The 25065-nt window shown below is 40.7% G+C and overlaps 1 protein-coding gene across 1 annotated transcript in view; it reads left to right on the plus strand.

Annotated features, from left to right (window-relative positions):
* Positions 1-24212, plus strand: part of LOC113154869 (POU domain, class 2, transcription factor 1) — a 48019-nt gene extending 23807 nt beyond the window's left edge. Inside the window, exons 2-16 of the mRNA XM_026349279.1 lie at positions 14530-14595; positions 14854-14882; positions 15006-15062; positions 16290-16418; positions 17008-17277; positions 17678-17792; positions 17982-18070; positions 18831-19094; positions 19240-19381; positions 19628-19776; positions 20045-20242; positions 20352-20400; positions 21034-21181; positions 22344-22417; positions 23824-24212. Of these exons, the coding sequence (XP_026205064.1) occupies positions 14530-14595; positions 14854-14882; positions 15006-15062; positions 16290-16418; positions 17008-17277; positions 17678-17792; positions 17982-18070; positions 18831-19094; positions 19240-19381; positions 19628-19776; positions 20045-20242; positions 20352-20400; positions 21034-21181; positions 22344-22417; positions 23824-24212 (2168 nt within the window). The remainder of the gene's footprint in view (positions 1-14529; positions 14596-14853; positions 14883-15005; positions 15063-16289; positions 16419-17007; positions 17278-17677; positions 17793-17981; positions 18071-18830; positions 19095-19239; positions 19382-19627; positions 19777-20044; positions 20243-20351; positions 20401-21033; positions 21182-22343; positions 22418-23823) is intronic.
* The last annotated feature ends 853 nt before the right edge of the window (positions 24213-25065 follow it).

Genomic DNA, 25065 nt, shown 5'->3' on the forward strand with positions numbered 1-25065 from the left:
TCCCTCTTTCCCTCCCTCCCTCTCTATTGATCCAGGCATAGTTTTCTGTCTTCCCTGTGCTGGCTGGCTGGCTTTAATCAATATAGATAATTGTCTGCTTTCTCTTGATGCCAAACACGCTGTGGTTTTTCTCAATGAATCCAGGTCTTTCCCCTACACAACCCGCCTGCCCCTCCTTCCTTCCTTCAACGCGGGAATCCCTTCGTTAATGACAGAAGATAACCTGCTTTCCTTACAGATTTTTTTTTTTTACCTCTCTCCCCCTCCCTCCCACCTCTCGTTCCCTTGTTCATCGATTGCTGTGAGATATCGCCCCGTGTGCCCCCGTCGACAAATGTAAACACACCGGGCCACGTGGCCTGCCTGTGAGTACAAACAGACGCTATTATACAAATATTCAGATTTACCAGTGTACACCAAGTGAGGCGAACAAACGCTCAGGTGGGAGCCACCAGAGAGATCCTGATGTAATATTATAACAATGCTGCGCCCTTTTGGTTTGAGAATATGTCATACACATGTGGCTCTGAAGCGGCACTGCATAGATTCCCACTATTCTTTGCCTAAAGTTGAGTATTTAAGGGAACTGATTCTGCTGACTTTTTCTTTTTTTTCCGCTGAGATAAACAAAAACCACGCTAAGGTGGCGCATGTAACAGTAAAGATGACACAACACTGAAACTTTATTAGTGCTGCTGTTTTACTATGTTAGCGTCAGAGCGTCTGTGTGTGTGTGTGTGTGTGTGTGTGTGTGTGTGTGTAATTAGTTGGTGTATATCACTGGAATAAAATGTTTAACTGCTTTTCATTTCATGATATAGCTTGATGCTACAGTAAATACTCAGCACACAGTTTATTAGGTACAACCAGCTGAATCGAATCTAATTCATCAGTCCTGCAATAAATCTTAGTGTCATTAAGGTGATAATTTGTTTGAGAGAGTTGTTAATTTCTCTTTATGATCATTTTGGAAGATATAGTTACTGTAATGCAGCATGCAAACAGTTTTTAATGTTTTCCACTCCATTATTGCAAATTTACTAATTTAACATGTTGTATCTTTGCAACAAAACCACACAAAAATGCAGTTAAAATGTGTATGTGACACTGTTAATTAAATTTATTCAGCACCTCCATTCATCATAATGTGTGTCCTTTCAAGTAAAAGAATTGCCCTGCTTAAAATCTACAGATGCATCCATCCATTGGTTGCTGTATACTCGCTTAGATATAAGAAACAATAACTTTAATAAGAAAATGAATGACACCACACTTGCAGACTGGATTTTCAAACTGTAGAATGATAATTTACATTTCTATGTGGACAGACAAAATACAAATCACAAGCCAGGCTGTGATAAGACAATATAGAACCTTTTTCCCCCTATTTCTCCTCTTATGTGGACTTCAGTATATACTAGACCTGCACATGAAGGCAAACATCTGAAACATACACAATGCAGCCACTCCCTAACAGCATGTGGTCCCGGCATCTGCACAATTAGACGCCATAGGGGAGTATGCCAAGGCCACGCTGTAATTACATAGCTCTATATGAAGCAGAGTGGGGTGGGGATGGGGGAAGCGAAGGGGAGCATGTACTGTGCTGCATTGTGACCTGAGCTACCGCATTAAAAACCTGCCTGACAATCAATAGTGTTTTCACTGAAGTTAATAGAAAACTGGAACATACATTGAGATGTATATGTACTGTAGAAACAGTGGGCTCCAGGAATGCAAGATTGCACTGTTAATAAAGTGAAGAACAGCTGGAAACACAATTAAACATACACACACACTGGGGTTTAACAGTGTGGAAGATTGGAACGGATACCAAGATATCATTTTCTAAACGAGGTCAAAGTGAGAGGATAAAACACAGAAAAGGACGTATGGATCACAACGAGGGCAGCGACATATAGCATACCACAAAGATAATAACGCACAGTACGACCATCATTGTGAAGGACAGTGTGTACCGTAAAGAATTTATCAGCAGACCAAATTGTGATCTTTGCAAGAAATTATTTTAGATATTTCTTTAATTTCCCTTTCAGAAAAGTTTAAACAACAAAATCCATGCAGCAGTTGCAGAAACGGTATCTAATAGGAGAGGAAGAAGCTCCTCACCTGCCTTATCTCACCTTTTCTTCTCCTCTCTCCTCTCTGTAACTTTACTCACCACAGAGAGACCGACTCTAACAGCAGCATTTCGGCCATTTTGAGCTTGTTGTGTAGAGCGTGTTTGTGCACGCACTCGTGTGTGTATGTGTGTACATTGTGCATGTTGTGTCTTTGTGTGAAAGTGTGCTGGTGCAGAGAGAATGGACCCTTATCCAATTTGTACTGGTCAGTAGTGTGAAATGGCGGTAGGTCAGTCATCCAGGCAGCATCTGTTGGTCTGTGTGTGTGTGTGTGTGTGTGTGTGTATAATATATATATAGCTGGTATTTATAACTTATAATGTGAATAATTTTTATTGATCTTTTTATTCTACTTATTTTTTCTCTCCACTACCTGTACAGCACTTTGGTATATAATAAATAAAATTGATTGATTTATATATATATATATATATATATATATGTAGAAAAATATACATGTGTGTTTGTTTGCAGATGGGTTTTTAAAGCGAGAGTGGTCTTACTTGCCCATACCACCGTGGTGGTCCAGCGTGTGCCAGCATGCTTTCATCCACAATGAATAAAGGCCCGTGTGTGAGTGCACACACACACACTCACACACGGACGTGATTATAGTACAAATAATAAACACACATACAATAAGGCATAATATTATAGTGACAAGTATAATAGCATCCTGCTGGCATCCCTGTTGTGTGTTACAGTCTAAATGCACGTAAACACGTACACATTCCACCCACAAAAAGATAGTTTTCCATTAAATTGGTCGTTATTGTATAGTCTACCCCCTATGGATCTGATTCATACAGTGACACACACACACAAATATACACCCTTTTCTCTCTGTGGCTGTTACAATTATCTCTGTTCTAGAAGCTGTAATTGTGTGTGTATCTGTGTGTGTAATGGACGTTTGTCACCTTAAGCTCACTGATGTGATATATATTTTATATATATATAAATATTTCTATTTTTTTTCTTGCCTGTATTTCAAGGTAACAACCATCAGTCGGCTGTAAGGAATTGTGTACAACGCCTTTCTTTTGATTTTAGATGATTAACTTAATGTGAAAACATAAAAATGCGTTGCTTACAAAAAGGTGAAAAATCTCTAATGGAAAAGAGGTTCATTTAAAAACCAGTGAATGAAACAGCCTTGATATACCTAGAGCTTTCTATCTCGCTTTTATCGTCTTTTCGTTTTTTGTTTTTCAAGCAATTCTGCTGCACTAAAGTCAAATTTATAATCATCTCACATATAAAAAAAAAAGTGAAGTGCAGCATTTCAAAGTAACATCTCTAAACCAGCCTAATGCTGAAGAAAACCACTTCTGATCAAACCTCTGGTCAAACAGCAAGGCAGCAGGTGATTTGCAGTTTCTGTAAAAGGCTACTCGGTGCACATACAAACATATACAACCCACCTATAAAAAAATACACTCACTTAATGACTCACAGTGGCTTAACAGCACCACTGTCATTGTCTGCATCTGTAATTGTGTATGTTTCTGTGTGTGTGTGTGTGTCCGTCCATGTGTCATTTGGTGAGTGAACATAAGTGGGTCTGGGGCGGTCTGCTGATGGAAGGAGTGTAAAAATAGAGAGATAACAGCCACTCTGGAGCGAAAGCGTTGAAGGAGGAGGGGGCTCAGAGCAGGGTGGCCTTGAGAACCCATTCTACCCTCCAGCCGTCCATCCGTCCATCTCTCTGTCTCTCTCCGCGACTGACTCGCCGATTCGTTCAGCGCACCTCAACAAAATGGAGTTTGTTAAGTGGGTGGCAGCGACGGTGGCCGTGAGGTTACAGATTCAGGCGAGTGACCAGAAGGTTGAGGGACCTGAATCGCCTGGGAAAAACCATAAAAGAAAACCCGATGTATTTTGTTTTGTCCTTTTGCTGTTCTTATTGTGTTTATAGACAAAATTATCTTGGATCAGTCAGAAGAGGCCAATTGCTGCCAGTCATTGTTGCGCATCATGAAAACAGCTTCCTCTGAACAAGATAATTGACCTCATACTGTATGCTCCATATCGCTCCATTTTCTATGTAATTCACTCTCTCACACTCATATACAAAAATTTCATTTACTTTGCACTTATGTGCATTCATGTACCTGCACACTTATGGCTCTCGTGTCACATGGACAAGGTCGTGATTTTCAAAGGTTCTATTTGTATCTTTCAAATTACACATTATTTAAATAGGCACAAGTTTATAACATAAAAAAAAGGATTAAATGTCATCAGATTTTTTATTTTATTATTTTATTGTGTCCAAGTCAATTTTTCTGTTGCATATTAGTGACATGCAAATGGAAATCATTAGTTTTTACATCTTGTGTTTACAGCATAATTGTTAATTGGGAGAGTTTTTATTTCCCAACCATGTGACCCAGTGAAAACAAAACCAGTAAATATTAGAACTACATTCAGTATTTTTTGCTGAATACACAGTGAAACTATTTGAAGCCGTGTGCTTTAACTCTAAATGGTACCCATATTCTCTACTTTTACCTTGAGTAAAAGGTAAAACAACCACAAGTAAACGTTGAGCTTGCAGCTGTCAGCTATGAATGTGTCTGTCTATCAGAATTTTAAAAAAAAATAAGGCGTGATCGGTCCTCTTGTCTGTGCACTGTCTCTGCCCTTTGCCCCTAGGAATGTTGTGAAGCTGGGTGTACAGTGAGGAGGCACAGGGGGCAAATCATACCACTCTTCTTCCCCCTCTCCATCCCTTCTCATCCCTGACTCCATCCCACCCCTCCATCCCTCGGGGTGATTTCAGAACCTGCTTCCCTATCCCATCTTATCCTTAAATTCGGAATCTGCCCGGAGCGCCCTGATCCCTGCCTGCTGGAACTGAGGACGGTCACGCTCCCAGATTAGGGATTTCTGATGCAACTCTGCTCAGGACAGCAGCTCAGCCCTGCAGCCTCGGATTGTGTGTGTGAGTTTGTGTACTTGTGAGTTTCTGCCACATATGAGCGTGTTCAAGAGTGTCGCTACTCTCGGCGACTGTGTTTCACCTCTGCCCGTGTGTGTTTGGGTGGGAAGACTTTTGCAAAAGAAATCATGTTTTTATTCCCTCGCTTCACATTTAAACTCCGCTCTCGCCGGCGCAAGGTTTTCTGTCTTCAGGTGCGTCGATGTTGCATGCAGGTAAATAAAAGCCACCGCACTCCGGCGCCTGACTTCTCAAAACAAGAGAAAGAGCCTGTGATTTTAAAAGTGAGAGGAAAAAAAAAAGGAAAGAAGAGGGAAGGGTGTGTTTGACTGGTGTGAGGTGGGGGCCATAGACAGGAGACAGCGGCCTCTGCGAAAGGGCCTCCAGTGTGTGCAGGTCTGGCTACCCCCTCTGCGGAGCCCCGATCGATACAAACTCAGAGCAATAAAGCTTTCCCCCTGTCATCTCCGCAGAATACAAAGCAGAGTGGGGAAGGGAAGGAGGGGAGGGAGGGTGAGGAGGGAGTGAGGGATGAGGTGGTGGGGAAGGAGGGGAGCTGTTCCGCTAGCCACACCAATTTCCTAAACCCCCGTTTTCACCTCCTTTTTCTTTTTCTCTCCCCATTTCCAACCCAAACCACAAATCACCTCACCCTCCACCTTCGCTTTACCTCCCTATATCTCCTCTTCTTCTTCTTCTCCTTCCTTAGCCGAAGAGAATAGACTGACAAGCTGCCTGTATTTCATAATTAATGCTGTTTGAATAAATACTTTTAATAATTCATCGTTGTTATTTAAGGAGAGATTGATGGATTGACTGAGAAAAAGTGTAAGAAAGAAACAGAGCAAAGATCAGATCTGGGGAAAAGGACAGAGAGAGGAAACTAATACAGCGCTGTATGATGGTAAAGGGAGAAAGAGGGGGGTTTAAATATAGAGGGGTAGGTGCTGGTAACAGCAAATGGGGATGGGGTGATGGCCATAGAAGAAGGGGGGAAGGGAGTAGAGGTATTACACTGAGCGAGAGATGGATGTGTCGATGGAGAAGAGCTCGGTGCGAGGGAGGTGGGGAGAATAAGGAAGGATATTTAACAGGACAGGGAAGGAGAGGACAGGAAGGGGTAAAGAGGTCAAATAAGCGCTTTGTTTAATTGGAAGCCAATTTAAGTCGGGTCCAGTCGATAAACCTGTAAACGTAACCATCTAAAGGCTCGCCGCACGCACTGTATCACTTGGACTCGTGACTGGAGGAGCGGACGGCGAGCTGGTTTCAACACACCTCATCCTGCCTTTCATTTGTTCACTTGTAGAGACGTACGCAGGTTATCAAAGTTTTTCTGTCTCGTACAGAGAGATGCAAGAATTAGAGCCGAATTAATGCACCACAAAAAGTGGTTTTGCGGTTTTCTTTTTTTCCACACACACTGCTGGGATTTTCACCCTGAATCCAAATACTCTGAACATAAATATCCCTCCGGTCACATGACAACCTCATAACTCCAAATTGAAGGATAATATGATCTTCTATGGGTGGCGAAAATTCTGCAATCCCTCGACTTATGAGATCCTTTCAGCCCCCATCGGATAAATGTGGTGGTCAACCTGAAAAGGAGGCTGCAGGATTTAGACGCTGAATCAGTCCCCTCTTATTGCCGTGCAGACAGATCTAAGAAAACCAGTTGAGTCCGTGTCTTGTTTTATTATTTTACATTAAATTCCTTGTATTGGCAAATAAACTTTAAAGAAAAAGTATCATGTGCATGTTGAGATAAAATCTTTAGTCAACATCAAAGTTGTTTTCAAATGCTTTCTCTCCTTTGGGGATAGCACAACACACTTTCCTTACATTTTTAATTTGAGGAGCAATAATTATCATCGTTTCACCCTTCTGATAAATCCCGGTCAATTTGGACATGAAACCAACCTCCTTTCTTTTCTTTTTCGACTCTTCCACCTCTTTTCTTTTTTTTTGGTCGTCTTTCTGTCCACCTCATCCGTTCAATTTTATCACTGACTCTGTTGCACACAGTCGGCCCCCCTCCCTCTTCATCCAATCAGTCACACACACACCCACCATCAAGGCGAGGCTGTGTGTCTTTGTTAGTCCAATTGTCACTATCTTTTCCTTCCTGCTATTTCCTGTGAGGATGCTCTGTCACACAGCAGTTCACTCTCCCCCTTACTTGCCCATTTTATTTATTTATTTTTATTTATTTTATAGTTTATTCTTTTTCTGTTTTCCACTCCATTCATCTTCATATTTCAGTTTCCTCTCTCAATGCCATTTACAGCCGTGTTTGAAATTTTTGTCTGCTTGTTTTTCTTTTTCATCACCTTCGTTCTTTTATTTCCTTCCAGGCTTTGCTCTGTTCCTCACTAACTGTCCCAGCATCCCTCCACTCATCCATTCAGTCATTCTTGCCATTTTTTCTCTCTCCTTTTTTTTTGGCTCTAATTCTTTTCAGCACAGCTTGTTATTTTTTCCGCCTCCAGCCATTATCCTTAGATTCCAAAAAAAATTTTTGGTGCCTGTTTGTCATTTTATTTTTTTCTCATTTGTTTGTTCTCCTCCCGCTACTGTCCCATCACCTTCTTCCCTCTGTCTCCTCTCAATCATTTCCCCTGTCTTCTCACTCCCCTTGGTTTCTCTCTTTGAAACCATGTCTGTCATATCTCTCAGCCTTCACTATTATCCCCCAAAAATTCCCTAAATTTTCAGCATGGTGCTCATTGTCTTCATTTTTCTTGCTCATTTGTTTCTGTCTTCAAGCATCTTCCTCCCTCACCCACTCATTTTCCTGCACCCCAACACAGGGATTCTGGAAAAGGAAGTAACACACAGTGACCATTTCCTCTTTCCTCTTGTCCTCCCTCTCTTTATTTCTCTGTTTCCATCCCTCCATCCCAGCATTGTGCTCCTTGGGGAGGGCAGTAATAATGGTGGAGAGAAGGAGAGAGGGAGGGAGGTGCGATTATTGTCTTGTCGGGAGTCAGAGGAATCGATCGGCACAGAAATATGTGGTGCGAGAAAGAGGTACTGTATCGGATATAATAAACACTCTAGAGACATATTCGGAAAGCGCTTGCCCTCGTGCACGTTCACATATGCTCGTGCATGCATGCATACAGCCACACACACAATCACTGATCTCTCACTCACACACACATACAAGGTACACAGAGGCAGTACTTTTCCAGTTGAGCTCGCAGAAACATTCACCTACGTGAATCACCAATGAACCATCGTCTACACGCAACCTTACTCATTTACTCCCGAGACAGTTACAGTTCACCCTCTGTAAACTGTAGATGCATAAAACCAGTCACTAACAAAAAGTATTGACTTTTTAGTAAGAGTATTGTCTTACACAGCAACGTTGGTAAAACCTGAGTGGGTGTAGTGAAATGTAATTCCTTTGTTTTTATATGTTCATATGGATCTTGGAGATGTTTGGACCTTTTTAAAACACCAAACAGTATAAATTATCTAGAAGACATTGAAATAGTTTCTTTTGTACTGACATTAAACCTTTTCATACAAAAATATCCTAATTCTTTGTATTTTTTCTGCTTTGACAGCAGTGAAACTGCAGCATTTTTTATTTAATCTCAAATTTGATTTTCATCCTGGCTGCCTGGCTTCTTTTTTTTTTTTTTCAGGTAACTGTGGTGTGAATATCACCAGACAAAAAGCCAGAATAGTCCTTTAATACTGGTTGCAGTGTAAACATCAGTGGAGACATTAGCATGCAGTACTTTGTTTGCTTCGCACCAAAGTCGCAGCTACAGGCAGGGAAACATGTTTATTCTTAATGATTAACACTCACAGGCACACACACAAACATGTGAGCTGCAGTCGTGCACACCCATGTGGACACACGCACACATGCACAGTGATCTTTCATTGCTGTTGCCTGGCAACGGGTCTGTGTGTCCTGTGCTAGCAGAGCCCTGTCCAGTGGTGCCATGACCACTGCTGCTGACCACCACTGAAGGAGAGGGGGGAACAGGGTAGAACAGGAAGTAGAGAGGGAGGCGAATTAGAGTTTGGGTTATATAAACATTACTCCAACATAGAAATCATCTATTTTTAGTTGATCTTAATGGTAGAACCACTGGTAATCTGGTAAAGTAACCCTTAGAGACTGAAGTAGTGAAAAAGGCCTGTAGTAGGAAAGAAGTCAGGAAGAGGCTAACATTAGGAAAAAGACTTAGCAACATCATCTCAAAAATTACCTAAAATAACGTTCATGCAGAAATTGAAGTTAGATTTGTGGATGCAGGGTCATCCAAAGACTAGTTTAATTTAGACTCTAGCTTCAACATAATATAGTTCTAATACTTTATATACTATAAAATGTATTTCCACAACGTGACAGTAATGTGAAGTTGTATTAATGAATTTAAACAATATAATATGTTTATAATGAGGTTTTGGCTGAAAGCAAAAACACCCATCTATCACCCATGTTAAACATAAGATCACATTTTGTGCCATTCAAGTTTACCACAAACTAACCGGTGTGTGTAAAACTCAGATGAATGAAACAGAAATAAGAGAAAATAACATAGAAAATGAATTCATGGGGAGAGACACATTAAAAGAAACTGAGGTTAGAGGTAATACAGGGAGACGACATGTTAGAGATTAAATTTGACAGAGAGAGAGAGGCGGGAATGAAGAAATCAAGGAGAAGGAAAACAGGTGGAGGGGTTTACATGGAGGGGGGGGTTGGAGAGAAGTTCTAGGGAGATAGTTATATTATGGCTGAGGGTAAAGAGGAAGAGGGGAAATGAGAGAGATCAGAATAAATCAAGGAAAGACCAAGTGGAAGACAAAGAGAGGTGGGAGGTGAGGGAGAATGTGAAGGTGGATGGATGCTAATAAGAAAAGCTGGAGAAGTGAGCTCAGATTATGTTGCTCTGGAGGTTGTATCAAGCTTCAGATGACTCGTTAGCTTTCCATGCAGACTGCCTGTCCTGTCAGCGCAACATCATCAGCACAACATCATCAGAGCCTGTTTTTTCACAGCCAAATAACGCTCGGCAAGAATTCAAAATTACTTGGTCTATACTGGAAAGTGACACGTGAGTCAGTGTGAATCCCAGCAGAGTGTTTCTCTGCTGCAGGAGAAAAGAGGAATGGCTCATTTTTCAATGAGGGTGAAGACGTAGGTAGCTAAGAGCAGCTCCTCAGTTGGAGGAAAAATCTCCATCACTCACCAAATTAGGCTTAGGAGCCTTACATCCAGATAGAGGAAGCTGGGAACTCAAAGTTTATAACAGCAAACGGCAACAAGTTTTGTTGTTCAAACAAGTTATAGGGTTTAGGAGCTTTATGTCCAGTTGAAGATAATATGAAGCGAAAAGTCTTCTACATTTATATTTAGTAAAACCTATGAATCCTGTTAATTAATAAGAGTATGACACACGATCTGGAAGATCTCATGAATATTTTCTCATGAAATGCAACTGCAGCTTTTCATGGTCATTAACGAGACACAACATTGTGCATTTGCAAGGTGCAGAATTTTAGCAGCTATTTTAATAATTAGCAAAAAGCCAAGATATTTTCAAATTCTTAAATGTGAAGATTTGAAGATTTCACTGTTATTTATCTCAGTAAAATGAAAAGATAATACCCGAATGGACACAATAGACCTACTGGACTCTTTAATAATGTAATTAGTATATTTCTATTAAAAAAAAGAGATAGAACTAAACAAAATAATGCAATATATATATATATATTTATATATATATATATATATATATATATATATATATATATATATTTATATAAAGCAAACTTTTATTTATTCTTGGATCAGTTTAGTTAGTTACTATATAATATAAGTTACTATATTTGAAGAATTTTAGATTTTATATTTTAAGTTGCATTAAAGTAACAATTTTAAGCATTTTTGTTTAAACAAATTGAAATAAAAATCTCAGGAAAAACCTATTTTATTATTGTTAATTATTAGTTTAGGATATTACTGATATAAAATCAATAGTTTCCTGCAGCTTTCTTTTTTTTCTTCCTACCGTTGCAGCAGTTGCAGATTTGCTCGTTGACGCCGCCTGTGTGTTTGTTTGATAGCGAATGTGACAGGGGACAGGTGGAAAAGGCAGGCAGCAGGCGTCTTGTTTGTGTTTGTGTGTGTGTGTGTGTGTGAGGCGCGAGGTGGCCGAGACCATGTGCCTGACCTTTGACATCCACACGCCAAACAGGGCCGGCAACCCCCCTCAAACACACACACACACATAAACCCACGCGCCGTCTGTCACCGGCCTCTGACAGGCGTGACCAAGGCGGGGTGGGTGGGCAAAAAGGAGGGAGAGTGTAGAGGGGGTGAGTTTAGGACCCCTCCAGCCATCATATCCCCCTCTTCCCCCCTCTTTCTCTCACTCATCCCCCTTTTCTAATTCCCTGACAGTGACCCTGCACCCCCCTTAACACACACAGAGGCAGGCCATGTCAAACCCAGAAGACAGATACATCATCTGCCCAGTGGCCTCTCTCTCATCTCTCTCTCTTTCTATGCTATTAGCACTGATAGGATGAGTAAAAGGGGGGAGGAGGGGGGGTATCTGCCTTGCATTCGAGCTGCCAAACTGCCCCAGGGTGAAGGAGTGTGGTCACTGTAGCTCAGACAAATCTTTTAAAATATAGAAACAGTTGAAATCTGTAGAAAGTAGGTTCAGTTTGTTGAAACATATTTTTGTAGATGCAGGAAAAATGTTCTATTTAAGAAAAGATCCGAAATCAAATCAGATAAAATAAAACTTAGAGAGCGCAGGACGTCTGTAACATTTGGGGTTTTTGATTTGTTAGCATATATGAGGTGGTGGGGGGTTAAAAGGCCCCATGGCCAGAGGGGTTAGGGGCAGTTGAGGCATGATGAGGAGGGAGAGATGGATGAGGGCGAAGTGGGATGATAAAATGATTTTATTGGGTTCCTCTCTTCATATGCTGAGAGGATGAAGGAGCCGGTAATAATAACGTGTGTGTGTTACATTAATGAAATGGCTCCAGCGTTTTAGTAAATTATATTTTTAGTTGGTGTGTATCTTAGCTTTATTCTGTGCAAGGAGTAGTACTACAAGTACCAGTACTAGTACTAGTAAAAGAAGGTGTAGTTGTAGTAAGAGTAGATGATGCTTGTAGTACTAGTAATACTGATGGTGTTTGTGCGTAATACAGCTTAATTAGTTAAATATCAGAGGAACTAAATATAAAATGCCTCAGTTTAAAGGAAAAAGAAGAAATAACCTTAAAATTTAAGTTAATTTGTTAATTTGCTGAAAATCTAAATTGTGCCTGTAGGTATTTTATTTAATAATAATTATTATTATAGGTAAAGATTGAAGAGTTTAAATGTTTTGAATTTTTTATTTTTGAGTATTAGTAATTTTGAGGTTGTATTTATGTATCAGGTGCTAGACTAATACACCTTCAGAACTATTTGTGTTATTTCTTAGATACTATTACTGAATACAGCTTTATGTTTTTCAGGTGATTTACTGCTTTGAACCACGTTCAGTGATCTGATCTATGTTTTAATGATTTGCAGACATAAAATCAAAGGAATAATACATTTAGGACAATGCACTTATTTCCAGCATGATGCTAAATCGAAGCAGCAGATACACACACACACACACACACACACACACACACACACACACACACACCTCTGTTCAGTATTCCCAGGAAGGTGCTGCCACCATCTGGTGTTTTATGTAACTGCAGCTCTCCGTTAACTCAGTCAAGTTTTCATTTAAGAAACTGCTTCAACTAAATATAATGTGTTTTCTGACTAATCAGGATTTAAAATCAGGATTTAATCTGACTAATCATATTTTAAAAATATATATGTTTGTGTGATGGTTTTCAGAGAATGACAGACGGCACAAAACAAAAAAACAAATCAATGATTGGACGATTCACTGATTCACAGGAGGATCAGTTCTGTTTGAGATTATTTTAATATTGATGGAGAATTGCCATTTAGCCTGGGGGAAGAAGGAATTAAGTCAAACCAGTCTGATCAAGAAAAGAGTTGTATTCTTCACTATTTTGGATATTTTTATCTTTTCCCTTTGATTTTAAATTGTCATTGTGCAGCTTAACATCGCTCCATCAGGTTCCCTCTCTTTCTTTTAATTGTTCACAACCCCCCCCCTCTTACTTCCATCATTTCTTCTCATCACACCTTGAACTTGTCTGTGACCCTGATGATAAGATTATCATCTTACCCGCCCACACACACACACACACACACACACACACACACACACACACAGCAGGCTTATATATAATTTCCCACAAGCTCTTATCTCTCTTTCAAGTGTTAATTCTTTCTTTTACAAAGAAAATGTGCACTTTAAGTTTGACGTGTCTGTGTACCTTGATTATTTTCACAGCTTCAGACTCTTAGACACACAAAAATCACACAACCTTTAAGCAGAAGCTGAACTGCTCGGCCATTTGATAAAAAATAATAATAATAATAAAAGAGGAGGAAATGCCATATTATGTACAAGACAGACAGAAGTAAAGCACCCACAGTCGTCCAGGGAGCAAATGAGTGTTTTATTCAAGGTGGTGGTGGTGGTGGTGCTGAGTAATGTCTGGTGCTCAGGTAAGCAGTTCCTCTGCCATTGCTCTTCTTGGACCAATTACTGCTGCAATCCCAAAAGTCACCACAAACCGAAGGAACAGCAAGGGTAGTTAGGCTGATGCCATGAAAAGCTGATTCTTAATCCCAGTTCCACAACCTGGGTCGATAAAGTTTACATTTAAAGTGTTAAATTAAAGTTTCATATCATCCGTTTTGTTGGTCAAGTGAGCTTTTGCTTTGCAGAGTCTTCCTTTTTGGTTGTTTTCAGGTCATATGTAATGGAAACAGGTGGAAATTATCAGCTGGAGTAATTTTTCAAATCAACTGCGCAGTGTGGAAAACTGAACTGCATCTGCAAAACCGGAACTTTTAGGAACACAGAAGAATATGTTTGTCACTAAATTAACACCATGTATTTTACATGCAGTTTGTTAAAGCATTTGGATCCATTGGAGGTTTTTGAATAACACGGTTCTCATTTTCCTGTGTAGTAGTATACTATTATCGAATGCAGTGCGGAAAGAGAAATAAAGAGAAAAATGTTACCTTTGGATTAATCAGCATTACATATATCCATATATATATATATATATATATATATATATATATATATATATATATATATATATATATATATATATATATATATATATAGATATATATATATATATATATATGTTGTCCCATTGAGCCTGAGGTGCAGAGATTTCAACCAGCAACTCTCTGCTTCTCCACGTATATTCTTAGGACAGTCTTTTGTATCCATGTGCATTTTCATTGCTCCTTTCTCACCTGTCTTCATGTGTGTTCTGCAGATATCAGGATGTCTAAAGCAGCAGAAGAGGAGAAGCCTGGGGCTGATTATCTAGGGGACAGCTCAGGTACAGTGTTGTCACATTTATAGACACATGCACACATTTCACGATGTGAATAATATTAACATAACATTTAAACATATTTTAATTATTTGAATATATCTCAACAATGAACATGGTTGAATGTGTTTCTGAGGGCAGTTTTAAATCACAGTGTGATCTTATCACTCCTGAGTTATTTTCCAGTGAATGTTATGTCCTTTAAATAAACAGCACCCACACACACACACTAATACACAGTTCATATGTCCCCCTGCGTTTCAGACTCCGACCGAAACAGCCCTGATAACCAGGTTGGTTTAATTTACTTAATTAATTTACTTTTAACATTATGTGTTTTCCTATGATACATTTAGTAAATAATGTCTCTTTTTTTAAGGATGTTGTAATTATGTTTTATGATTTGTATGGTGCAGGTCCAGCAAATGAAAACCAGCCCCTTCAGTCGCTCTCCCACACCAGCTGGCAGCAAGGTGAGCCTCTTCACGCATGTTGTGTGTGTATAAATAAATACTGATTGTCAGAAGCTTCGGATCCAGCAAAGAGTAATTCCTTTTTTATTTCAATTCACCAGTGTCAGCGTAAGATAATTATTGTGAAATATTGTGTGATTATGTTATTTACTGTAGCTGTGTTTGGGTTTGGATGTCATTATCAAACTGTTAAGTGTTGAAAATAACACTGGCTGCATAAGTGTGGGTTTGTGTACATCCCTACAGATGTACAAATGTGATTTATGTGCATGTGTACACACGTGCTGTGTTTTATGGCTTTGGTTCACAGGGTGAAACATGCAATCAGGTGACTTTGTCCACACGCAGCTTACTGAGCAGCAAAGGGCCCCAAGGAACAAGCATAAAGAAAAACAGTATGAATGCAGGAGAGTGATAGGTGTAAAGATGCACCACATTGCAGCGGTGATGGATGGGTAATGACAGCGGTGTGAGCATGTACAGACAGCTAGAGGTCAAAGGTCAGCAGCGCTCAAATGTTTCTGACACCATGAAAACGATGAGGATTGACTCGTCCTTCTGGACAGACACCCGACAAATGTTTCAACCTGTGAGTCGGGGGCAAGCAGCGAGACGGAGAGTGAAGATCAAGTTTACAGTACAAAGACAAATGAAGGAGAACTCGTGAAGACTCTCTGACTGCTTCGTCTTCGCTTTGCTTTTCTACATTCTGAGAAATCTGTTCCCTAAACCCCACAGCAGCACTCACATTGTGTTTTAAGATCTGTGTCTGAGAGAAAGCAAAGAACAGAGTGACAGCAGGAATATTAGAAATTATGTCTTATGTCAGGTGTTGTTGGTGACGCAAAATTGATAATAATAAAAAAAAAGTAGGAGTTTAGTAGATTCAGATATTTTAAGATATCATCTCTGTGCAAACACATATGTCAGAGACACAGATCTGCATACATCTTGGTTAATCCTGCAGGTTTCTAATTCATCTACCTGGAGCTGAATGCTTCAAATATACAGTATGTTTTCCTGTAGCATCATGTTTAACAGTAGTTTCATTTTGTGCAGGTTCAGTTCACTTTTGCTGTTGAGTGTGAAGAAAACTTTCAGTTGTGGTGAAGAAACAGAAAAACAAAAACTTCAAACACTCTGTGTGCATGCATGTTGCTTACTTGAATGATTTCTTCTCAAAAAGACTCCTGCTGAAAGAACATTCCTCTTTGTTTTCTCCTTTAGGGAAAGAACGAGGAGAGCTCTGAGGTGACCCATAGTGCTGCTCCTCCTGCACCTCCCTCCCAGCAACAGCAGCAACAGACCCAACACCACCACACACAGCTGATGCTCGCTGGCAGTCAGCTGGCAGGGGTGAGCAAACTCACACGCTGGAAACTTTAATGAGTGGAAACTTAATAATTAATGGGTTAAATGAACCATATTTAAATACTGAAGTAAATAAGTTCTAAATACATGTTGTGCTTCAGTGTGAATGTGCCTTTATTTAGTTCACAACATCACAGATTACCTGTCATGCACTAGCACATAAGAAAGTATTCACTGTAGATTCAAAGCTGCCCTGAAGAACAAGAAAACACTTGCACAACCTGTAGTAAAATGTACAGTAGACTGAAATACCTAAGCCGAAGATTCTTCATGGAAGTGGGTGGCTTTTCTCGCTTGTCTTGCTCTGGCATGCTTTTACTGTCCGCTAACAGATTCACCTCAGTTTCTGGAATGCTTAGCTGACATTTTGTTCTCTTGGCCATTTTCTCTTGCGTGCTTTTCTTTGTCTTTGTCTTCTTTCTTTACATGATCATTCTCTCATCCATTTGTTCTATAACACTTCTACCTGTGCTTCACTTCTTCTTCTTCTTTTTCCTGATCTGTGCGTCTTTATCTCTTAACGCATCTTTTTCCTCATTGCCACGACTTTACTCCTCCTCCTGCTCTCCACCAGCTTGCCGCTCTCCTTCCGGCCCAGCAGCAGCTGCTCCTCCAACAGGCTCAGGCTCAGCTCCTGGCGGCCGCCGTTCAGCAGTCGAACGCAGCTCACGCTGCCCACGCCGCCGCACAGCAACAAGCCAACCAGCAGCAGCAGAACCAATCACAGTCCCAGCAGCAACAGCAGCAGCAACAATCAGCCAAACAAGAGCAAACGGTCAAAGCCCCACCTCCTCCTCCACCACCGCAGCTGGCTCTGTCACAGCCGATCCAGCTCACAGCCCAGGTATGATCAGCAAGTGCTTTAATGAAGGCTCTGTTTAAAGGATCAAGTTGATAGTTGACACCTTTTTTAATTACTTTACATTGAGTTTATTACATATACAGTTAACTTTCCTGAACACACACATCATCAACAAATACTGTGCCAAAGGAAGTCCATATATATATTTTTTTCTTCCTATACACATACAGTAGATATAAACACAAATGCATACATGTATACACAAATAGTACTTGTTACTATAACCCTGTGTATCACTAGTCAAATTGTGTCATTACTCTTCTTTTAAATAGTTTGTCCAGTGAGTCCAGTAAAATGACAAATGATGTTATTTTATCTGAACCTATCTTTGGCCATTAGCTTATTTAAATATTTACAGATGTTTTTCTCTATTGATATCCAGGACATCCAGCAGTTGTTGCAGCTCCAGCAGCTGGTTTTGATGCCGGGTCATCCTCTCCAGTCTCCTGCCCAGTTCCTCCTGTCTCAGCCAGCACAGGCACAGCAGACACAGCAGGGTGAGCTCAGCCTCTGGTTCTCGATTCTGAAGATTATGAACACTCAGTATAAAGTTTAAAAACAATCACTCAAACTGGTGTTTATAAGCTTATTATTTGCCTAATTATTTTGTTTGTTAATTAGTTTAATAATTTTGCTGAACAACAGAATACTGAGTTGTTTGGATTGTTCTGCATCTCCTTACACAGGTTTGCTTTCGACACCAAATCTGATCCAGCTACCTCAGCAAAACCCAGGACTACTGACAACCCCACCTCGCCTGGGACTTCAAGCACAGGTCTGTGTGAAATCTGTGTCACCTAGTGAGGACTTGAGCATTCAACTAGAGCACAAATGGTAGTCAAACAGTTGTTGAGTCTGCAAACCAGATCAAGTCACTTTATATCATTAACAGATAGCTGTTAAGTAAAAGTTAAAGCTAACGGCTTACTACAAAATATATTCCACTGCAGGTTATTGTCAGTTTCTCAATCCAATAAAAACCCTGGATCTTGATAATACATTCATGGTGAAACAGTTCACATTGTGTCCTCAACTTTTAACACAATGCATGAATGCATCCTCACACATCCAAGGGCTGTTATAGATTTTTCATTAGGCTGAGATGAAACCGTGTCAAACACAGCAGCAGGTACGCCCCGCTTGTTCTTGTATTTTATGCACACAGACTGTGAATGTAAATTAGGCGTTTAGCAGCAGATGTCATGCATGATTTGTGGTCAATTAGTTGATACTTCCACAGGTTGTACAGTCACATTCTTGCATATATATTTCATATACTGGATGTTTCTCCTGTCGTCAACTGATCCAGTAGTAATATAAAAATAATAAATGGACAGTAGTTGTCCTGCTGTTTACATACACGTCTACATGTGCATTATGTCTGTCAAATCATTTTCCTACTCCTGTCAATTCAGATACATTTTTCTCAGATTAGTGTTTTTTTCACAGCCCAGTGTAATTTTCCAACTTTAATACTAACATTTTCAGGGTTGAGGCAATTTTGTTTATTTACCTCTGTCGTCCTGACATCACAGAGAGAGAAGAGCAGCGATGTTGTTGGTGGAAGCAGCAGCAGCAGCGGAGGCTCTGTAGTTGCCACTGGCAGCAGCGGGGTTGGTGTTGTGACATCTGTAGGGGCTACATCTGCATCCAGCAGCGCCATGGCTTCCTCCTTAGCCACTGGTTTGACTACCGGAGGTCACGGAGGTCACATGAGTGAAGAACCCAGTGACCTGGAGGAGCTGGAGCAGTTTGCCCGCACCTTCAAACAGCGACGCATTAAACTGGGATTCACACAGGTGAAAGACAGAGAAAGCAGAACGTTTGACATGAGTCTGTGTAAATGTGTATATGTTTGTGCATTTCCATATCAAAGTAAATGTTCATTTAATGTACATTTATTCATTTTGGTGTGTGTCTGACACGGTTTTTTATTTCCCTCAGGGAGACGTTGGCGTGGCTATGGGCAAACTGTACGGCAATGACTTCAGCCAGACCACCATCTCCCGATTTGAAGCTCTCAACTTGAGCTTTAAGAACATGTGCAAACTGAAACCACTGCTGGAGAAGTGGCTGAGTGATGCAGGTGAACATTTGAAACGTATTTTAATAGTTGGATAATATGGTACTCTGACATATTTAACCATTAATGTAACGTTTTATCTCAACAGACACTGACTTTTCTGTTATAAAGGATGTCAGCAAGAGTAAAAAACTGTTTTCTTGTTGTCCTGTTGTACTACAGACGAACCATTTTTGTCTTGTCTGTTGGCCTGCATGTCTTTAATTTAACTTTCTCTCTCTCCCTGTCCCCACCTCTTTTTAATAACAGAAACAATGGCAGTAGACAGCATGCTGCCAAGCCCCTCCTCTATTTCCTCCCCCATGTTGGGCATCGAGGGTCTACCTGGCAGACGCAGGAAGAAACGCACCAGCATTGAGAGCAACGTGCGAGTTGTCCTAGAGCGCAACTTCTGCACGGTAGGAGAATGATTGTTCTCCCTAGCTCGATAACTGCATCTCTCAGTGTGCACTGGGAGACATGTATGCACAAAATTTATATCAAAACTTTGAATTAATAAAATACTGGAAATTATATTACCTCAGTTTTTCAAAGATTCAGGTTTTAATTTTCTTTTTATTGTAATAAATGTATTTTTTATAGTTTTATATGATTTTTTTAATTTTGCCATCGTTGGTTTCATCATAGTACCTCATTTATTCATCAGTCTGGTGTTTTCTTCCTCAGAACCAGAAGCCTACCTCGGAGGAGATCCTGCTGATGGCGGAGCAGCTCAACATGGAAAAGGAGGTGATTCGCGTTTGGTTCTGCAACCGCAGGCAGAAAGAGAAACGCATCAACCCCTCCAGCAGCACCACCCCTCCTCTGCCCAGCCAGACTTCGCCTGTTGTGACGCACAAAGCCCCCTGCTACAGCCCGCACATGGTACACTCCACCATGAACCCAACACTTGACTGCTCCAACATTTTTTTGTTTAATTTCAGAAGTTGACCTGATATTTGTTTCCTGATTTCTTCCCCCTCTCTTGCTTCAGATATCGAGTCAGGGTCTGTCCCAGGTCACCACCAGCCTCAGCACAACAGGTGAGCTGTAATTACTGTTTGTGCCTGTGTAGAGTCTCGTCAATAAATTATTAAAGGTTAGAGCAGTGCTTCTCAATTGTGTCGGGCCCAAAGGTTGGTCACAGGAAGATTAAACTGGTCCTGACATTATTTGGGAGAAGTTGATATTTCTGTATTGTGGGAGCCTTTCGCTGGTTTGATGAAACACTGAAGAATCGTCCCTTTAAAAAAATTATTTCTTTGAGAGAAAGACTGAAATAGAAAACAATGATGTTTTGTTGACAATAGCATGGAAGCACTGGCCCTATCTTGAGTTGTTTACCTCCAAGAGTCATGAGTCATCCTCATGATTTATAGACCTTTGCAACCGTGTGAGCTATCCCAGGCTTCATAGATATGACAGATGACCTGACAGGTAACAAACACAGCTGGAAATTTATTGGGCCGTTGAGCTGAGGTTAATACTTTCCAGTTGCAAACTTCTGTTTCTACTCTGAAGTTGAATGGAGTTAAAGAAGCTCAAAAAGCTCAGATCATGACTGTTGACAAAGAACAGCGTCACCAAGCTGCGTTCACTAATAACAGTGTAACTCATCTCCGTGCTGACAACAAACCTGCCACATGCCATCGGTACCATTCTTCTTTCTCTTTCAGCCGCCAGTTTGTCACCTTCAACATCGTGCCCCATGACTCCTGTCAGCTCGGCTGCCCTCGGCTCCACCTCTTCTTCAATGACTCCACCTCCTCATAGCACAGCCAGCCCTGCCCCTCCTACCCTCGGGGCTCATGGACTCAACACTGGGTGAGTGTTGATAATGGTACATTTTTAAAGAACATCGGGGTCATCTTATCATCAGTCCGAGCAATTCAGTACCAAGAAAGTCGAAACACATTGCAACATATCTCTTTTTCATGTAACTCACAGTGATGCGTGCAATAGCTGCCTATAGTAATGACTTGAATGGCACTGTAGTAGACAGCAAGCAGTGGTTTAATGGTTATGGCATCAGTGTGAGCATACAATATATAATCATAATTCAGATAGTGTGGTGCGTTGCATAATGTTTTTTGTTCTTGTTTGCAAAGTAGAAACAGCCCAACCAAATTTCCAAGTATTAATAGCACTGTACTGTCTATAGATCACTCCATTTAGAGTGTGGATAGGATTTGGAAAATCAGTGGTTTATCCCCTAGTGAGATGCACACATTTAGTTTTTTTCAAGTTTAGAACAAGCTTTAAACTGGTAGATAACAACAACAGGGTGTTGGTTAATCAACTTGATTACTGTAAAGAGTAAAAAGCAGTGGGTCTAAAATTGATCCTCGAGGAACACCTTTGTCTTAACCATCTAGAAACCTGCTTTGAAGCCAATCCACAACAATTCTACCTAAATTATATAATTTAATACAGTTGTAAGTATAAATGGCTGATTTTATAACATATTGATATGAAGTTGACGTGATAAACAATATCAAAAACCTGTATAAGTTAAAATTAAAGTTTTGATCCACTTTTTATCACATTATGTTACAATATGAAAAAATATCTTTCTCAAAGACTATAGTACTAAATAAAAACACATATTTGTTTATTGTTTGATTGTTTATAATGAGTCAAACCTTCTGAACACCGACCTCTTTAACTTCACATTACCTTGAATTATGAATTGAATTCGTTGAATTTTATTGTTGTTGTGCCAGTTAGACTGCAACTCTGCAACAAAAAACTATAACATTTAAGCTTCTTTAAAAGACAAGACATGTACTTTGGCTTTGATCAGTTAAAAAATTCAAGTAGCTGCTGCTGCCTAAATATAATATATAATAAAATATTAAACATAAGCCACCAGGTCTTCAAGTATGTTAGGTTCATATTAATGAATCTGCCAACTGTTTCTCTACATGTGTGGTTGTTTGTGTGTGTCTGTGTGCACTTGTGAATTTGTGGTCCATCCACGTTTCAGGAACACATTGATGGGAGTAAGCACAGGGATGAACCAGGCCCTTATTGGCAGCAATCCCCTGGCTACCATGCAAGGTATGAGTGCACATGTGTGTTGGTGCATGCAGACCTTCCCTTCTAGTCCAGCGAGTCCTCATGAGTCTCCATTTCTAAAGGCCGCTTTCCATTTCACTCTTCATCCATTCTGACCAAAATGAATTCCTTTGCAAAGCCTCGGATGACAGTAGCCAACAGCGAGCCCGGCACACACTCCTCCTCCTCAGCACAAACTTTTTGAATCGCTCAGTATGGTGAAAAATTCAATTTGATTCTCATACAATAGCCTGCTATTATCACAAAGTGACAAGAGCCCCTTATGGCAAAGCTTAGGAGGCCAAGTCAGCTTACAGTAAACAGTTGAACAGGCACAATCCCCTCCCTCTCAATATCAAGGCCTGTTGGCTAAATAACTAGTTTCCACTCAAAATTCCTCTTTCTGCTGCCAAATCAATTAAGCATCACAAATAAGCTCAGCTTTGAATCTGTCATGTGCTCCGTCTCCCTTTAGCGCCGATTCAGACCTTCCTCTTTTCTGCCTCTGTGTTCGCCGTCATTCAGAGCCGGCCTCCTCCAGGCCATGTGTTGATGAGAAGGATACAGTCAGTTATGGAAACTGCAGCTCTGGCACTGCCGGCTCTGATAGAGATATAGGCTAAAGGAGAGAAGAAAGAGGGAGCCTCAGTGAAAAGATAGAGTTGAAATGAAGTGTTGATGCGAAAGGATTTGAGGTTTGATTTCCTCTGGGGCCACACATGCTATGAATGTTTACACTCATGGTGCAGTAATGAATAAAAGTGGAGACGATTACACTGGAATTCAGAAGTCACCACTTGTAGCTCTCGGTTACAGCAGAGTTTAAACTGATAGATGGGTTATTCTGCCCTGCTTCCTACCTCTCTTTGGAATATAATGTAATGATTGCAACCATCTTTTATCAGCCAGTCTGAGTGTGTTTGTGCAGGTTTGCGTGTAGTAAATGATCATTTCCATCTTCATCGTGGGCTCACTATCATCTGTCTTTTGTCTTTCATCTCCTTTAAATGTGAATAAAAAGATCACTTTTAAAATTTGCATTGATTCCCAAAGAGTCAGTTCACCCCAAATATATAAAATACAAATAAAATCTATGAATTAGTTCTGATATTTGTTGTGAAAGTAGTTTCCTAGTGAATTTGGTGAACTAACCCTTTAATCATTTTTACACGGAGATCGTCTACTTTGCTGTTCGGTTCTTCGTCCTCTTTAATTTAATTACCCAGGTTTAAAATGTTTTTAGTTATGGTGATGTGTTTGCTGATCTCCATTCCTTTCCTTTTGTCCTTCACCTTCCCCTCCTTCTTATTTCCTCTTTCCCCTGGTTCCATCTCTCTCATCTTCATGTCCTTCCTTCATCCCTCTTCACACTCTTCTTACTTTCATCTTCTTCCCATCCACCTTATCAGCCCTGGCAGCCAGCAGCGGGCAGCTGCCCATCTCCGGCCTTGAGGGGGGAGCGGGTCACATGCTTCTGGGAGGACCAGGGGGTCCTAATGTCCCCCCTTCCCTCCGCCCCTCCCTCTTTCTCAATCGACCCACCCTCCTTCCCATGGTGAGTGGCTCAATGGCGACATCCACGCCGACCATTGGACTGGTCAGCAGCGGCGGTAGCAGCAGAGGTGGTGGATGCGGCTCAAGGACTCCCTTCTCCCAGTCTCCACCCCCTGGTGCCAGCAACCTGATGAGCCCAACCTCATGCCCAGAGGAGTCTGCATCTCCTTGTTCAAGTCCGGCCTCGTTCTGTTCCTTCAGCGAAGCCTCGCCACCGCCCCTGGGAGGGACCATGGCCGAGTGATCCCTGACTGACAGCCAAAGTATCCTATCAGAGGAGGAGGAGGAGGAGGAAGAGGAAGAAGAGGAGCGTTAAAAGGAGCTTTACAAATCTAAATTTACAACCTCGCCTTTCAACCAAAGCCATCTCTCTGTCTGATCCATCCCTGATTTCATCTCTCCCTGCGCCTCCCTGCTGAAGTCTTCTGAAGCCAAAAATATACACAGACGGATGGGGGAGGAAGCAAAGAGAGAGAAAGGATGGAGAGGATAGAGAGAATTGCAGAACAGAGGGGAGAAATTTGAAACCAAATAATGATCTACAGCTGGAGAGGTGGCCCTGAAAAGTGTTGTTGCTTGGCATCAGGAAACAGACACCATGCTTTTTATCGACTGGAGAAAAAAAAAACTCGATGAGGGCAGGGATGAGAACTGAAACTGTGTGTGAGAGATGGGAGGCAAGAAGAAAAGACTTGTTTAACAAGCTCAAAAGATCAGGATGGTGGTTGCAGCCAGATTTAAAAAAAGAAAAGACGCTGGAAGAGAAACACACACGTACAAAGATAAAAACCAAAATCTCCAAATACCAAAAACTGAAAACCAAAAAAAGACAAAAAAACCCAACAAACGGAGAGAAAAGCTTTAGTTCAAAAAGACTTTCTGATCTGTCCAGGATCTGTTCAGTAGTACACTGTACTTCACACCAAACATTTGCCATTTCACTCAGGAGTTCCTTTATTTTTATTTTTATTTAAAGATTTACAAAACCTTTATTTTCTATAATTTTGTATTCATCATTCTTTATACTGTTTCTTGCCAAAAACGTAGAGTTTAATGTTTTACAGCTGATCCCACATGCAGGATATCTACCTACCTCT

This window comes from Anabas testudineus, chromosome 11, assembly GCF_900324465.2.
Source record: "Anabas testudineus chromosome 11, fAnaTes1.2, whole genome shotgun sequence".
NCBI lineage: Eukaryota > Metazoa > Chordata > Actinopteri > Anabantiformes > Anabantidae > Anabas > Anabas testudineus.